General features: G+C 36.1%; 2 protein-coding genes and 1 long non-coding RNA gene across 3 annotated transcripts; all 3 read right to left on the bottom strand.

Annotated features, from left to right (window-relative positions):
- Positions 1-2972: 2972 nt before the first annotated feature.
- Positions 2973-8522, bottom strand: LOC111794619 (uncharacterized). Its single transcript, XM_023676692.2, has 13 exons — positions 8326-8522; positions 8155-8218; positions 7925-8014; positions 6450-6527; positions 6275-6349; positions 5513-5565; positions 4911-5061; positions 4545-4655; positions 4040-4166; positions 3794-3894; positions 3530-3668; positions 3289-3341; positions 2973-3184 (listed from the first exon to the last, which is right to left on the bottom strand). Exons 1-13 carry the CDS (start codon positions 8403-8405, stop codon positions 3101-3103), a joined length of 1206 nt encoding a protein of 401 aa, XP_023532460.2. The 5' UTR covers positions 8406-8522; the 3' UTR covers positions 2973-3100.
- Positions 8523-10142: 1620 nt separating this feature from the next.
- On the bottom strand, positions 10143-11482 carry LOC147792556 (uncharacterized). The gene is made up of 3 exons (XR_015420998.1): positions 11367-11482; positions 11202-11272; positions 10143-10710 (listed from the first exon to the last, which is right to left on the bottom strand). It is a non-coding gene; the product is annotated as an uncharacterized LOC147792556 (long non-coding RNA).
- A 317-nt stretch (positions 11483-11799) lies between these two features.
- On the bottom strand, positions 11800-17494 carry LOC111795398 (receptor-like serine/threonine-protein kinase ALE2). Its single transcript, XM_023677806.2, has 9 exons — positions 16872-17494; positions 16465-16548; positions 15588-15692; positions 15426-15515; positions 14556-14924; positions 14214-14474; positions 13672-14061; positions 13126-13366; positions 11800-12891 (listed from the first exon to the last, which is right to left on the bottom strand). The coding sequence occupies exons 1-9, from the start codon at positions 16936-16938 to the stop codon at positions 12177-12179; spliced, it is 2322 nt and encodes a 773-aa protein (XP_023533574.2). The 5' UTR covers positions 16939-17494; the 3' UTR covers positions 11800-12176.
- Between the last annotated feature and the right edge of the window lie 270 nt (positions 17495-17764).

Here is a 17764-nt window from a genome sequence, read left to right as displayed (position 1 = left end):
AGAGTTGAAGATATTCAATAAAAATCACGTTTTATTAAATAGAGAAATTAAATGATTTTAAATATAATAAATAGAATTACAATTTTTCAAATAAGTCTATAATATGCAACAAGGGAACAAGAAACAAATTGAATGATTAAATCAGTCACCGAAAAATAGTTTATATAATAATGAAGAAAATAGTTAGTAGAAATGATAAACATGTAATAAATTTTTCAATGTAAAAAAAAACATAATACAAAAAGTCAAAACTAATAGTCTCTCATTTTAGTTAAATATTTAGTAATATCATTTAATAAATAAATAAACAATTTCATTGAATTGTCACAACATAATTAATGAGTCCATACCAAAAGAAGTTAATGAAAATGGGGTCTGGAACACAAATAATTGTAATCGTACAAAACTATATTTTATATTCATAACTTCACTCATGCAATAAAGCACATACATTTGTTAAAAAATAATACAAATAATAAATTAATTTGTTAAAAACTTATAATAAGTCAGAAAAAAAAATCTCAAGATAAAGAGCCAGTTAACTAATATTGTTATAGATATCACAAAAATATATAATGAAAGAGATTCATACCTATGACCAACAAAAGAAAGCATTGATCACATGACTAATGAACTATATGTACTCAAGTTAAGTCGGCAAGTCGGTTAGCGTTATTACTGATAGTGCAATTTATAGATGTGAACACCAATATTTATCAAAGTTTGGACGAAGAAAGGTAAAATTTTCAACGCAAAATTAAGAGAAAGTATAATAAAAGCTTTGGGACCAAAAGTAGTAGAAAAATAGACAAACAGGGAAGGTTTTGATTCATAGCCACGGGTGATAGGGTGCATGGTACATGTGAAGAAGTTAGGTGTTTAGCGATTTCCCAAGTGGCAATAATGCAAGAAGGAAGGTGGGTGGCATGGAGGAGATTGGAGGGGACCTTAATTGCTAATTCCATGGACCAATTCCAGGAAGTTGAGGTGACTTGGTCAGGTGAACCTTCAAGACTCATAAAAGTAGAAACTAATTAATTGGAACCCAAAAGGAAGGAGGGAAACGAAAACTACTTCTCCTAAGCCCTTACTCTATTCAACACCAATATATTACTACATCATACCTAAAGTAGCGTTGAATAAATCACACAGTTCAATATACATCAAATATGAACATAAATTGCACATGTTTCTAATACGGGTCATACATCGATTTAGCTCCGATTATTCACACGCTTTTCCAGTTGGGCTAAATAATACTTTTCTTTCCTATACTAAAACAATACCTTAAAGTTCAAAAGAAAAATGAGTTTCACATTACTCATTATGCTAACTCTATTTTTCTTTCTAAAAAAAGGTACAGAAACATAAAGTTTAGGGAGCAAATCTGAAAGTTAATTTTAGTGTTAGATTATCGAAGAGAAATTTTACACTGCATGGCTTGAAAAAAAAAAAAAAAATCCACAGAATAAGGAAACAAAGACTATGATCAGCCTCTTTTTGGTTATAACGTTATCTAAGCAACGAAGAAAAGTGAGTCGCAAAAATTCAGAAACTTATCCAAAATATGTCAATTTGATAGAGTTGCTCTATCCATAATGAAGCGAGTGAATGGGTTGAAAGAATGAAGGTGGTCCTATTGGGCAAAGATGTAGTTGTTGGCTTATGGTCCCGAGCCACAAAGCAGAGAAGGGAGGACCTGTGATTTGGAAGCACTTTGATGCAGCTTATTGGAAGGAGCATTTTGGGGAGTGTCAAAATGGCATGTGAAGTTCTCATGGGTGGCCAACTACTGTTTCATTCATTCTCTTGCCCTTAGTGAATCCAACTATGTGACCTTGATTTCTGTAGGTACTTGTCACTGTTCATTTATTGAGTGCATGAGTATATACAGGTCACCTTCGCTCATTTTTCCACGAGTTATTATTTCTTTTTTTTCTTTTCTTTTTTTAATTTCCGTTTTGTTTTGTTTTTTTAATTTCCACGTTCAAATTAGACCTTAAACTTGCCATTCTGTTTAGTAGTTTTCAGTGTCGTGTTTTGGACAGATTTTCGAAAATTAATGTAATTACTAGTCATTAAAAAGCCCTCTGATTAGTTTGATATTTTTCTTCCTTACAGACTCTTGATGGGTTTTAATCACCCACCAAACTTTGAAACTGGCACTCTTTCGTTCTTGATACATTTTACGTTAGATCTAATCTGTAACATGATCCTATAAAATAAAGACTGTTGAGGTTTTCGTTTGGATTCTAGATTGATCCTTTTCAGGATAAGCACTATTTTCATAGGATTGTAAGGCACAGAAATCCAACGTCAAATGGACTTGGTTTTGGACTCAGTCTAAGTGCTAAGGCATGACACAAATAGGCAAAGACATCAGTTTAAAGGCCCATCTTCAGATGGACTAACCATGTAGGTCCATATTCATGGGCCCAAACTGGCTTCCACGACAGTGCCGATTCGGCAATCCAGATCCATACTTGAAAGCGAGGTAAGAACAAAGAAATCAATCAAAGTTTAGTAGTACCTGGAAATGATAGAAGAATCTCACGACAACGTGAGCGAGGTTTGTAAAAGTATCCGGCTATACATCGACGATGTCCTCAAAACCACCATCGTGCAAGCTTTCTACTACAAATGAAGGATAAAAGAGTAAGAAAACAACGTGGTTTGTACCAAGTAAATATTTTCTTACTGTCTAAGAAAACGTGTAATAGATATATGGTTACAGAAACTTGAGACCACAAAGAATGGTGACAGACGAATATAGAGAAATTATACTTCGAAGCACAGACGTGAAGATCAGTTTATCAAGAATGAACAATTGTTTGCGTACCCATAATAACTGTTTCACTTGAAGAAAGCATCCAATCTCGCATTGGAACTTGTTTTCCTAATTTTTTTGGCCGCAAAACCTGTTGAGGAAAATTCAAAAGAAGGCATGGAACCAAACTCAAAGGCGCTGCTACTATATCAAAATTCTTGCTTTCGGTTGAAATACGTTTCACATAAGGTAACACCTTAAAATCGAGTTAATGTAGTGGGCTGAGAATATAGATTCACGTGTGAGTTAATGATATGATCTATTAGCAAATATTTATTGTAAGAAAGATGCTAAGCATGGATCGGTACGATATGGAAGACCGCTTCGAGCACCCAAAGCCCGACAACATCCAGCAGCCTGCAGCGTGACACGTAACAGTGAGCAAATTCTCTAGCACTTTGCAAACCATAAATAAGCTATTTAGCAGACTTCCCAACCAGCACATTAGACAAATAACTTACCACCTGGGCAGAAAATGGCAACAACTTCTCTGGTGGCATGTTGGCACATAAGGCTGGAAATGAAATGAAAATCATGAATTCCTATTATAGCTCCCGTAATAAACAAAGAAAAATGAATAAATAAACTGCGCAAATCTTTTGGGGCGGGTGTTAATTAAGCTGAAGAAAATAAGAACAAAAAAATGTACAAGAAAGTACAAGGAGAACAAAGTTATCAGATAAAATTGTTCCTATTACGAACCATAAAGAACTGCTCCAATAAAAGCATCTCCAGCACCAGTTGTATCGACAATCTCGGACTCTGGTATTTTCTCAGCTGTTCCGAGCAACAGCCTGCCGCAAACTGTCCCTATCCCCTCAGCTCTCAACTTGGCCACTGGCTGAAAAAAAAGATGACGGAATTTAACCGAATCTCATTCATAACCTCATATGTAAACAAACAGACAAATCATTTTGTCAAGGACTATAGTAGGATTGAAGATACGCCAAAATAATGAGATTTTACAGATGAAACAGAAGTTGGAATATTTATATTCTTGTCCTTTCTGCCCTTGATCACTTCAAGTAAGCTGTCTACTTCAAACTCTTCTAACTGATCAGGTATTTCTGCCAGAAAAAGAGAAACTACCTGTTAATTTTAAATATAAATTAAAATTCACAAAGTCTTGTACCTAAATGATATCCACCGCTTGTGGTGGGCAGCATCATATGATGCCAACGGCATAGTAGAAAATTGATCATCAAAACTCACCATTAGTAATTCTTTCGAGCATTATGCATCCATTTTCACCCAAGGTGACAATCACAAATCTGAGTTTTGGAAGTCGAAGAAGCATGGAAACAAGTGCAGATGGAATCGATGGTGCCTCTGTCCATTCCTGTCCCATCAAATAACGCTTCCATAATTTAGTAACAACAGAAAATATGAGCACATATATATAAGATATAACATGCACGGCATAATAATTATGTATGCTAGTAGATGAAAAAAGCAATATCATCTTGCTTGCACGTGGCATTAAAAACACTCCCAAGCAAACACAAAAGTTACTTGAGGCATAAGCAGCTATACGAGCATGCAAGAAAATTAATAAAGACCAGGGGATCAAAAGTACAAACTTAAAAATCCAAAGCACAATTTAAAAATTAAAAAGATATCCAGGAGAAATATGTAAAGTTGGAATTCAATTTCCAGACGGGAAAATTTTGATGAAAAGGACTACTTCGAAAAAGAGGAACGAAGAAAGAACACTTGCCTGTGGAAATTTTGCTGAGCAGACAACATAATTGGTAAATGTCAGGAGATCATCCAGACCTTCCCTTTTCCTTTCTGCATCGACCAAGACAGGTATATTCTGCCGAGCGGCCTGTAATAAGTAAAATTAACATCCCTTACAACATGGATCAAAAAGGTGTTAGTGACAGACTAACAGCCAGTTCAAAGATAATTGAGAAGTGAAAACAAAAGAAACAATAAGCCAAAAGCTGAAAGAAGAAAAGTGACGAGTTTCTTTCGATTTTTCACTGTAGGAGAGGAATACAGAAGTTTGGCTCTTAAAAATCTACTTGAAAGAGAATACTCGACAAAGCAAATGAAGCATTAAAAAAAATTGATATGTTACCTCTTGCGCAACAACCAGAGCAGTTTCATACAATCTTGCGTCAAAATATACAATTCTAGCACCATCTAAAGCAGACAACAAACTTGATCGTGAAAGGTCATCAGGCACCATGGGAGGAGAACCAGGGGTGTGGATGCATGTACGAGTGTGTCTAAAAAGGTTCACCATAAATGAATTGTGAGTTTGATTATGTACATTCCTTATAATAAGACTTCTCTTTGAAAGATCAAAATATAAAAACTATGAGGCTATAACAAGAATGTAGAAGGTATATGTTCTTTACGACCCAAAAAATATCACACTTTGAATTCAATGCCCGACATTGTTTTAAAAGGCTTATGCTTGCTTGCCTCATACAAATTTTTAGCCTCAAGTATTACCCTTCTTTGACCTCTATGAAAAGGCCTCGTACTAATCCTTCTGCCTCATTATAAGACAGAATAATATAAATGCAATATTCTTCAGAAATATACAAACTCGCTTGAGTATTTTAGGCCAATATACTACAATTTTGTAATTTAGCTCATCACTAATTGTATAGTCTGCAGCTAATCGTTCAGCAAATAGACGAAGTAGAGAAGCATAAAAATGCAAAAGCTTACGTTTTATTATCCACAATAACATAGGTAAATGGTGAAATACCCCCTTCAGAAACCTGAGAAGATACAAAATCACAAACGTGTTAACTCATAGGAATAACTTAAATTCCCATCACGAAAAGAGAGCAGATATCTTTCAGATAACAAATAGTAGGAAAAAGATGAAATGTTTGTAGAAACACATTTTACATTGAACTGAAAACATTACATTTTATTTTTTAGTACAAAAGTGGGGGTGAGTCCTTTGAACTTCTGACCTCAAATGAACAAATAGATGCAAAAGTTACATTTCATTGATAAGAAGAATCAAATTATGACTAAATATTTTACAAATAGTAGGTGACCAGTTCATAAGATAGACAACTGTTGACGAAACATACATGCTAAAGAGAATTTTGCAAATTGAAAAATTCACGAAGCCATTTAAAATGCCAAACTTCATCAGATTAGTCTGGACATCAATGCCAAGTAACAATATTCAGTGGCAGACAGTAATGTAATTCAATAGTAAGAAGTAGACTTGAGAGCATTCAAGCCCTTGTATTCCAAAAGACAACCATTAGCGTTATATCTGTAGGCTGAAGATAACATGCATCATCATAACACTTGCATTAGGAAAAGAAAATATCGTCATCCAAATCCCATGTAATATACACTAGGTGCAAATTACAGCAAAAGGTGGGAAATATTGTAAAGATAATGCAAAAGTCAATTATGATAATGCAAGTCACAGATATTTAAAATTCTGCAACATGAAGAGCTTACTACAAGAAAAGATGTATCGACGCCATCAGCTTCTAGCTCTTCCAATATACTCCTTCCTTGACTATCATTTGCAACCTACAATTTTATCGTGCACGAATATGTTACATACACTAGTTCCATTCAATACTCGGAAGTTGAGCTGGTTAAAGGAAACATGCTAAGGATAAAGTGCAACCTTGGAAATTATCCGTGCTGTTAAACCCAACCGAGCTGCAGAAGTTAAAGCATTCCCTACATTTCCCCCACCTTGTACCTAAGAAGTCATCAGCCATGTCAAGCAACAGGTTCTCCAAATGGTTAAAGTATATATAAACTATCATCTTTTTATTGTAAGAACATATTTCATTTATAATACAAGAGGATTTACAAATCCAAACATATATTGAACTTATTACAAGGGGAAAATGAGTGCTACAGATTCTTTTCAAGTAAGCCAAATTCATAGAAAGAAAAATGTCTAGAATTCCATATGGTTGAAGCCAAGACAGTTCACAATGTTATTGATGGGAACTTAGGGATATTCTGAATCTAGCCTAAAAGTTCCCTTCCATAGGATAAAACAGTACACAGATAAAATAAACAACATAAAAAAGACAAGATAGGGATAAAAAAAAAAAAAAAAATGACACACTAGAGTTCATTCTATTTTTCTCAAACTTAGGCTATGCTCAGCCTTCTGCATCAGAAGAAAATCAATGAAGATGAAAATAAGGATTCAATCAAACAAGTGTTTCCCTCTATGTTCATCTCTAAAAATTAAACTCTAAAACACTCGAAACACCTAGTTGTCGCTTCCCTTCCTTACAAATAAAGGAGGAAAATATCAATTAACTAGAAGAATCCAAGGGCATTATTTGCTACATGCACCAGTGCCATGAAGGCTGACACTTAAAGAACTCTACTCCGCTTTAGGTCTAGCACCATGGCACTCTAGAGTAGTGCCAAGGTTCTCTAACTATTTTATGTCGGCTTTGCATCATGCCGCTCTAGGGTAGCCCCATGACACTTCCTTCTCAAATTCTTGGCTTTCTGTTTTGCTGCAATGTAGTGCTCGTTTGCTACCTTTTCTCCATTTCATTTAATTTGGGTTTCGAACGGCCTTTCAGCGATTCCCTAACTAAGCCATCTTGATGATTAGGCTCCACTAATCTCACATGTTATATGCTAAGCTCTACTCCAAACATATTCACTTCCTACGGCTCTGCAAGTCCAGATATTATAAGTATATGTTCCCACTGTCCATTACATTAACACTGAATCACCCGTGGGGTGTATGTGAATCATAAATGGTATACTGGTTAGTTAGAACAATACTTCTGCAAAACGAGACCATAAAACTGTGATTAAGGCTTGACACGTCTATCAAAACTTGAGAAATTTCACAGGGCAAGAAAAAATAAGTCTGAACTGACAACATTCCAGTTTTCAACAACGTCGAAAACTTGACATAATAAATTGGACAAAAAATGATCCTTTCAGATAGCTCATCCGAGTCACTTTAGTCAACACTGAATCTTTCATCACAGGATAAAGCCAAGTTCGAGCAAGTCAACATATCACATAAACACAAATTTTAGAAATGCTTAATATATAGCTAGGCAGTCACAAAAATTCACGTCTCGATCGCGTCCCTAACAGAAGCGAACATACCTTTAAGCTAGTGGTTCTAATTTTGTCGTCAGGATTTGGATAAGAAGTCACTGCCGCCAAAAAATCAACAGACACAGTACCAACACCAAGCTGCAAACACATACCCGACCATTCAATCAATTTCAATGATCCAATTGATATACACTCATAAGGACAATGAAAATAAGAGCACAAAAATAGTTGTCAGCAATCAGAGCCAGAGCGATCAAGAGGGAGAGAAGAAAACTCACAACCACGCGATTTTGAGGAATAGGAATCGAAACCGAAGGAGATGTGGGCGAGGACATTCTCGGCCTAAAATCAGAATATCCAAAAAGAAACCGCTGAAATGTAAACAATTAGTTTCGTTTTGATCGGAAAAGGCCGAGTGAAGTAATAATTGCAGGTAAGAGAAAGCAGACCTGGATAATTTGGAGAGGAGAAAGAAGCTTGAAGGAGAATGAACAAGCGTAATGCTTGAGACGAAAGCCGGCAATGGCATCTTGCTTATGAAGTCGGATAACAATACGCCGAGTTGACGCCTGACTATAGTTCTTTCAATGGATTTTCCTCTTCGGGCTTCGCCACCCGTCTCTTTAAGTTTTGTTCCACTCTCTTGCCTTTCTTTCTCTGGAGTAAATTTAAAATCAACATATTATCCTATATAAATAAATCCAGACCAGTGGGCAAAAATATAATCATGAACACTGCTCTTATGTAATATATTGTCCACTTAGAGCTTATACACTTTGAGCATAAGCTCTTATGGCTTTGTTTTGAAAATCTACCAGAAGCCTCACCCAATGGAATAGTATTATTTGGTTATAAATCCATAATCATGCAACATATTTTATATTCTTTATATTTTTACATTAATCACTAAAATAATAAAAGATTAAAGAAAACAGAATCTTCGGCTAATCATACATACAAGACAGCGCTAAAAAAAACTTAATAACAGTTAAAAATTGGTTGACGTAGTACAGCTGCAGGAATTGCAAGATATTTTGCAAAGTATTTAAAAATATTTAATTGTTATAAAAGCAATAAAGAGTATTTAATTCATAATTAAAAACTTATTGATTTCAATTTTTAAAAATAATTTTGATGAACACAATTTCTTTCGGTATGATTTACAATTTAAAATGATTTCAAAATCTTGGGCCCATCTAACATTCATTCTTCCTCGTTGTTCTCTTTTTATAATTACTTTTATTTACAAATAATTTATCTGTCTTGTCATTTACTTTTTAGAATTATGACCAAACACTGAAAACTAACAAAAAAAAAGTTAATGATCTCTTTTCAATTTTTAAGTTTATTTAAAATTTCAAAAGTTGCCTAAAAAGTATATATTTGAGAAAGTGAATTATTATCGTTTGGCCCATTTTGTATAATGTAGCTAAGTACGTTAAAGTCAATGCTTCCTATCTATTCAATTACGTTTCAAAAAAAAAAAAAAAAAGTCTTTTCAAGTGAACATTATGTTCTACAATTTTGCTTATATCATATGTGGATTTTTTTTTTAATCATGTCTAATTAATAAGTCACAATCATGGTAAAAAAAAAACCATTCCGTTAATAAGGCATCATTCCAAAAAAAAAAAAAAAAAAAAAAAATTGTAAGAATTTTAGTAGAAAATGACATTTTAAAACTTGAATTTTTTTTCCCAAAGTGATAAATTCGAAGAATATTATACTCAAAAAACACTATGAATTTGATGGCAATCCTAAAAGCAATTCAAGGATTATCTCATATCACAAAAAATTAGAAAGAAAGAATATCATAAATTTAAATAAAAATATCTAAAAAATGATAAACTAAAATTGAGAAAAAAAAAAAAAAACTCCTAAATTGAACTTAGTATTCTTACTCTAAGCTAAATCATAAATCTCAATCAAGGAGTGAAGCTAATGTTATGACCGAAATTAGATTATAGGACAAGAATAGGAGACCGAAAAAATCAAGAACCAAATAAAGAAAAAAATCTAACATGAAATAAAATAGGATGAAGCATGAAGCATGAAAAATACTGGGCCACCAAACAAGAGCAAGGAAAAGTTTGGGCGGAAGCTCAAGTTCCTGGTCGGCCTTGGTTTGAGGCTGACCATAAGGTGACGTTCATATGGGGGAGATCTAGAGGGAAAAGGCAGTGCTGATCCTAGTTGTCTCTAATGTCATTTGAAATGTCATTGCCGATCCAAAGAATTATTCAGTAAAATTCTATACCATGTCAATTTCCATTAACATAAAGAACTGAGACTAAAAGAATGGTTCATCATGTAATGCATTATAATTTCCTTCATCAGGAGTTCAACAGTTTAAATCCCCAAATGCGAAATGCACAGGAAAGAAACTCTATATACTTCGAAGTTTGAAGCACAAAAAAATATTAGTTAAGAAAGCTAACCTTTGTGACTATATCATCAAGGAAGAAAGCTTCCGGTGATCCCGCCCTGAGCTTTTCTACCTTTCTTTTTCATTTTTCTGACCGTAAAACCTGTTTAACAGCACAAATTTTGGTCTGAAATTGGACTTAAATACAAACTTTATGCAGAGAACATTGGAAAAATACAATTTGCACACCAGATTTCTCAAGAAAATAACAGTCACCAGGAAACTAAAGGATCACAAAGGTACCAAAGTAAATACTCGTTTCAAGAAAACATATACAACCATTCCAATGGATGCCTCTCCAGTTGCAGTAGTATCAACAATTTCAGAGACGTACACTTTCTTCGGCCGTTCCCACTACCAGCTTTCCACACATTGTCCCTATATCATTAGCTCTCAACTTCGCCACTGGCTGAAGAAAATATAAGAGGATGAAATATAAGTAAATACCCTTCATATCATCAAATTCAAGAAAAGTAATACTCCGTGGAGCTTTGAACCATTGGATAAATTAGTTTAGCTTTTTCATAAGAAATTAAACAAAAGATCTTAGTTATTCTAGTAGCTTTGCCGCAGTGCTCAAATGACATACATCTCTAAGAAAAATGCTTTTACATCCTGTAGTTAGCACAGAGCAAAGAGCCTTCAAATTCTATTCCCTCGGATGATTAGCCACAAACATCTGCCTCATATGCCGCAAGTTTTAAATCAACTCCGTTTCACTATATTTCTATTCACTAGTTCGTAATGAATTTGACAAACATTAGTCAGCAATGATTATGCTGTACGACAAAATTTTAACCAGACAATAGCTGAAAAAAAGCTAAATAGGCAAACTATTTCTTCTCCGGGACTAATCTGAAGGCGGAAGTATAAAACGTGAAAGATGATGAAGAATTTTACCGATTCGGCATGTTCGTAATTCTTATCCATCGCTGCACTCCAACATTTCCTATAAGCTGAAAATCTCAAGCCTGAACGAATTCACAATGACACGGTTAAACACTGCAAAAACAGAAAAGAACGAACTCATTCAACGATGCAGTTTCAAGGAAGAGGAATCACAACCGAGTACGAAGACTTTCTCGGCATGAAAAGAAACGAATCACTGAAGTATAAACGATCGGCCGCATTTTGATTGAAAAAACGAAATTGTAAATAGAGAGAAACCAAACAGACATGGTTGAATTGGAAGAGAATGGAGAATCGCAGCATTTGGCGGAACGATTTGTATACCTATCAAAGAGGCGCGGAACGTTTGGCGCAGCCGCGAAGTTAGCTTGCGCGCGTTTTTTAAATTAATTTTTAATATTAAAATCAGAAATATATTATTAAAAAATATATATCACATTTCGAATAAATTAGTCCTAACATTATAAAATATTTAGAATTAATATAGTATTTTAATTGATATTTTTTAAAAAAAAAATGGCGGGCATGGTGAGACTGAGATTGTCATTTAATTTGCAAGCACATAGCACAGCGCCACAGTAATGCAGAATTTTGAAAAAGAAAATAATATGATACAAGAGAGTATTCAAATTACATTCCTAACTTGTACGGTAATGAATCAATAATTCCAAAATTAAGAACCCAATACTTTGCGCTCTTTTTTCCCCCTTCTCTCACACATTAAAGACAACTTTTTAACTTCCAAGCCTGAAAGCTCCTTATGAACCAGAGAGTTAAAACTGTACACTTTAAAGAGTCGCAGAAAGGAATCCACGAGGATCAGAACCGATGTCCGTCCCCTTGAGAGCTCCACACAGCATAAAATTATCAAGAATGGAGCTGTCAAGGGGGCATCAATGGCGGCTGATCCACTTCTTTTGCTCTGCCAAGCATTTGTTCTCTTTTTTTGAAGATTTCAAACGAAACTCAAACCCAAAACCCATTGTTGTTCCAAGAAGGCCTTGAAAGAAATCCTCCATGCTCGCTCCTACTTCCCGACAATCTATAAAAGGCCGGCTTGCTTCGAGCAGTTCGTAAGGGACCTGACCTGTTTCCATGCCGAATGGGCAAGGATATCTCGTCGCCCACCAAACTTGAAGTTGAAAACAGTCGGTTTTCCATATCTTCAAGGGGGCCAGAGCTGTATTCCATGGTGATGAAGGAAGAAGCTTGACCGTATGTCAGTCGGGGTGTGAGACCACCAGCATTCCACCAACTGCTATCTGATGGTACAAGATCGCCTTTGAAATCCGATTCCTGAGCTGAGGACTCCTTTTGGCTGCAGTAGTCTGCGCACGTCTCATCTGTGTCGTTGTATATCAGCTTCAGAGCCTGCACAACTTCTCCCATGAATGGCCTCTGGGTCACCTCTGGATGAACGCACATGGAAGCAATGGCAGCCACCTTCGCCATGTCATCAAAGTCATAACTACCAGCTAGAGAAGGATCTACTAGTTGCTCCAAACCTTCTCTACTGGTTAGTAGAGGCCTAGCCCATGTTACAAGGTTCTCCTCACCATGTGGCTGGGACATGTCCACTGGTTTTCTTCCCGAAAGAAGCTCAAGTAGCACGACTCCATAGCTGTAAACATCACTCTTAACGAGTAGGTGCCCTGTCATTGCATATTCAGGGGCTACATACCTGAAAATTTATTGACTCGGTCAACAAAAGATGATAACTGATATCCGCCAATAGTCATACGAAAGTAGAGACAGACTTGAGATTCATGTTCCTTAATCAACAATGTTCCAAAGGTTAATCCTCCTAATGATTATTGAATATATATATATATATATATATATATAGCAGTTGAAATAGAAATGATTAGTAAACAGATCAATACAGTAAGATAAGATAAACAGACGCCAGAATTACCCAAAAGTTCCCATCACCCGTGTTGAGATATGTTCACTTCCTTCAGTTGCCTCCCTAGCCAATCCAAAATCTGAAACCTTGGGGGTGAAGTCAACTTCCAACAAAACATTACTTGCCTTGAAATCGCGGTGAATAACACGGGGGTTAGAATCTTCGTGAAGATATGCCAAACCTCTTGCTGCTCCAAGAGCAATCTTTAACCGCGCATCCCAGTCAAGGGGTCCCTTTCTCTTGTCAATGCCTACACAGTGCAGGAGAAGAGCCTTTTGTAAATAAAACCAAGTACAATTAGGATGACACCAAGTATAAAAATCAATTAAGAACAATAAAGAAACTTTTGAAACTAGGTTTAGAATGGTTAATTCTCACCATATTGAATGATAAAGGAAAGAGGGAAATGAAACATTTTTATACTAAATGAGGCAATGAGACCGAAGTTCATCAAACAAACCATGTATAGGAGATGGAGACATCTATCACCAGTACATAGAAGAAAGGTTAACAAACGCCCAAAAGGCCTACTCGTAGGTGATATGGGAAATATACCGTGCAAGTGGGACTCAACACTTCCATTATGGACAAGCTCATAAACTAAGCAGCGAGTTCGCCCGTCAATGCATATCCCAATCAGTTTCACAAGATTCCGATGGTGCAGTCTACTCAACATCTCAACTTCCGCAATAAATTCACGGTCTCCATTCTGATTATCCCGTGTAAGCAACTTAACTGCAACTTCGTTTCCATCTTCCAGAAGACCAAAGTAAACCCGGCCAAATCCCCCTTCGCCTAAAATCCTTCTTGAACTAAATTTATCTGTTGCTTTCTCAAGTTCAGAAAGTGCAAATGTTTTAACAGATTGAATACTGGTTGGCATCGCGGACATTAGGGAAACAGATGTGGAGCTTGCAATGCTACTTGATAAGGCTGATCCTAGACCTGCATTAATTCAAATGCATTCATCTCAAGCAGTATTACAGGAAAAATTAATAGAGCTTTCCAGATAGCTCATAGAATGAACAGCTCATACTTGAACAATACTTGTGGAAAGATCCTTGTGATAGCTATGAGATCAGGATCTACAGACTCACCAGATCTTTTGTTAATTGATGACGTGAAGACAGGGCCAACAGCACTAGATGGTCTGCCAACCTTTCTCCATTTAAAAAAGATGGAAAGAGCTCCCATGAACACCAATAACACAACAAATGCTGAAAGTGCTATGACGGCAATTATTTTAACATTCATCTTCTGGCTCTTATTAACGAAATTTGCAGTAATGGGAAGATCTCCAGCACTTCCACTAGGAGCACTTCCCATGTAACCTCCATATGGCGGTGAAGAAGGAATCCCTGATCATGGCTTATTTATTCTCAAAATTTACTGAGAGGAGGACGTTAACAAAAGCGGAGAAAAAATGTTGAAGTTATTACCTGGATAGCTGATGTAGACAACTTCATAATCACCAAAAAGAGTCATATTTAGATGCACTTTTTTATCGCAAAATCTTCTGTAAGTCAGTACTGCAGTGGTATTATCAAATTTCTCTCCCAGAGGCACTAAATTTATCTCCACCACAGTTTTTCCCTGATTTTGACTATCTGCATTGGCACCCATGATTTTCACTTGGCTTTGCTCCAAGTAAGTCCCCTCTGCAATCTCTATTTCAAGCTCGTTCATCACAGGAAAAACAGCATATGGAGCTATATCCAGAAGAAGTCTGACTTTCATGGGAAATACACAGCCGCAAGGTGAACCAAAGGGTGCCGCAGTAAGAGGCTCCATGCATATTTGATCACAACCTTTCAAGTCCATGTTCAAAAATATTTAGTACAAAGCATTTCATAAAAGAAGATTTACAACTTGAAAGCAAATAATAATTGGTCTAGACGATGAAAGATGTAAAGTTTCAAAACTCCTTTGATAAGGAGGGCACAAGTTTAAATGGATCACCATCACATCATAATGTCAAATGTTAGAAACCTATTCAAAGATAGCATGATATTGAATTAAAACAATTTAGTTTCACAGCCGAAATCCAGCTCTTAAGTATCTCATATTTGAGCAAATGCTTAACAGACGGGAATGGCTCTGTAAACCTGTTTATTTAGCAGGAAATGGAATGGATGGAGCCATTATAAAAGGAACAAGCATTTCAGTAGCCTAAAAGCAATAACAAAAAATGTGGATCAGGAGCCTAGAATCAAAGAAACGTCACCTGGCAATCATATACTTATGAGGTTATACAGTTTACCCATTTGGATAAATAATTGACCACTGAATAAATAAATCCCCAACTTTACCTTGGTCTTTTGACGGGGTGGGAGCAACCACATGAGGTTGTTTACGACGCCATCGATGATGTCGGATAGGTAAAGGTGCAACTATAGGACCTACAAAAGGTAGAGTAAGTAAGTAATAGCAACACAGAGGACAGTGGAGAATTTATTACATTGCCTTCATACCTGGAGAAGGTGCAGGAGCAGTCGTTGGTCCCGAAGATGACTTAGACATCCAGTTACCATGTAATTTTGAGGGCACAAATGAAAAACTCATCGGCTCCGAACTTACTGCAATGAGGGAGCCATATGCACCCATAGGAAAAGGGAAGACCATGAATTGTTGAACAATTAAAATGAGTGAAAAAGGGATTACCACTGTAGAAATTTTCACTATTTCACTTTAGTTTCATTCCTACTGACTGTTGTCCCAGAGAAAAAAAATTATATAGAATTTGAGAACTGTTCCCACCAAGGGTAAATTAAACACTCAAAAAGAACCACCAAATGATCAGATAAACCATGCCCACTACCTTACTCGAATTCCATATCCCAAGTTCATAAATATTGTCTTGTACTCAATCCATAGTAAATTAACTATTTATCCAATTACAAACCAAACTCAAGGCACTGTTAATGCCACCAACTGCACTGACTAAGTTAGTTTAACGTTTTCTTCTTTAAGTTGTTGAAACCAACTTAAGAGAAGACGCGAGAAACTGAAGTTGAAGCCAGAAGAATTAAGTTTGTTGGTAGAGCTAATAAGATGAACTCCTTGACATAAAAACATATGACAATATAATCATTAACATGAAAGATTTAGCTTCACTTTTTACTTTCTAACAGAAGTTCCTCCAATTAACTATAAACCATAATCAAAAGTTAAAAAAAATGCATAAAATAATCCAACTTAAGAGTTTGGACAATTGATGGGTCTGATTAGTTCAAAAACAGGTTACATCACTATACATTTGGGCACTTATCATAGATTTATACCAAAATTGGAATATGAATGTATGTTCATCGAACAAGACAAGTTGATTCCAAGTAGAAACCACTATACCATGCTCTGTTGACATTTCTGCCATTGTTGTTTCCAGGTTTGGCTCTAAGGAAGGAGATAAGTATATGTGTGGTGAAGATTGTCCTGAAACCCGAGAAAATAGGTAACTCTCAGTACATTCTATATTCTGATACAGGGTCAAACAATTCAGATTCTAATAATAATAACAAAGCTCGCGACAAGTGATTTAAATGTTGTATTCAGCAAAATGCATCAAAAATCAGTAGCAAATTGAATGTCGTGTTTACTGTCGGATAAAAGATATAGCTAAAAACAAACATTGTGGTGTAAATGAACTGTTTCTTGTTTGCTCAGGATTAATAATCTTGCGAATGGCTCTTTTACAACTAACAGAGTTTTATGCACTTGTTCAACAAACTCAAGTCGAAAAAGTAAATGCACAGTACCTGAGCAAGAAAAAACCAAATTGGCCACATGAAGAACCAGAAGAAGGTGCGTAATCGAGAAAGGCATTTTGCGTCCAAAGAGCAAATTTCAGAGGAAAGAATCATCATCAGTAGCCATCGCAAACAACAAGCTCAACCACCTCAACATAAACCTGCCAAAGAACACACTCGCAGGGGATACGGTGAAGAACTCGCCATCAACAATTTCCCCCGACACAATGCGAGCTCCAAATCCCCACTACATGGCTCAACACCACTCAAAAAAACCCGACCAATTCCCCCACTTCACCTCAACAAAGACAAAACCAAAACATGACAACAAAAAACCCTAAGAGAGAGAAAACGAAACGGCAGAAGCAGAACGAAGCAATGCAGATATATGGCTTACAGATCCATGAAATGCGGTCGAGGATCTAGAAGAAAGAGTATAAAAACATCACTTTACAAGGAGGGAAAAAAAACAGCGGGGACTTTTAGGGATAGAAAAATGGCGAAAAGGGGAGAGGAAGATCTTAGGAGAGAGTGTAGAGAGAGAAAGAAAGAAATCGAACCAGAGGAGAGAGAGAGAGAGAGAGAGAGAGAGAGAGAGAGAGAGAGAGAGAGAGACGATGGAGCTAGGTAAGGAACTTTATTACATGGCAACAACACTCTACTGTTACTGCTGCAAACCCACTGCTTTTCTATTTTTGCAAAAGGGCGATCAATTGATGGTCTCTCTGGTCCACGCGCTGCGGACATTCCGTGTTCCCAACACTGTGAATGAAACGACAATTTAGAGACTCGTTTGACTACGTCATTTCTTTTCTTTTTGGCCAAAAATTCATAGGACTCCAGGAGACAAGTCTTCAGCTAGAATATATAACACTAACAACATTTTTATTTCTTTTTGTTTA

Source organism: Cucurbita pepo, chromosome 5, assembly GCF_057944985.1.
Source record: "Cucurbita pepo subsp. pepo isolate OVF chromosome 5, ASM5794498v1, whole genome shotgun sequence".
Classification (NCBI taxonomy): Eukaryota; Viridiplantae; Streptophyta; class Magnoliopsida; order Cucurbitales; family Cucurbitaceae; genus Cucurbita; species Cucurbita pepo.
Note: the sequence above shows the minus strand (reverse complement) of the source record. Positions and strands in the feature narration are given on the sequence as shown.

Excerpts from the sequence above, each read along its gene's own strand:
- LOC111794619 (XM_023676692.2), bottom strand. The coding sequence starts at position 8,405 with ATGCCATTGCCGGCTTTCGTCTCAAGCATTACGCTTGTTCATTCTCCT. Across the intron at positions 5,062-5,512 it reads GTTATTGTGGATAATAAAAC|ACACACTCGTACATGCATCC; the intron begins GTAAGCTTTTGC and ends GAACCTTTTTAG. Across the intron at positions 4,167-4,544 it reads GCTCAGCAAAATTTCCACAG|GAATGGACAGAGGCACCATC; the intron begins GCAAGTGTTCTT and ends TTGATGGGACAG.
- LOC111795398 (XM_023677806.2), bottom strand. The coding sequence starts at position 16,938 with ATGCCTTTCTCGATTACGCACCTTCTTCTGGTTCTTCATGTGGCCAAT. Across the intron at positions 14,475-14,555 it reads TGTCTACATCAGCTATCCAG|GGATTCCTTCTTCACCGCCA; the intron begins GTAATAACTTCA and ends AGCCATGATCAG. Across the intron at positions 13,367-13,671 it reads TGTTGAGTCCCACTTGCACG|GCATTGACAAGAGAAAGGGA; the intron begins GTATATTTCCCA and ends TGCACTGTGTAG.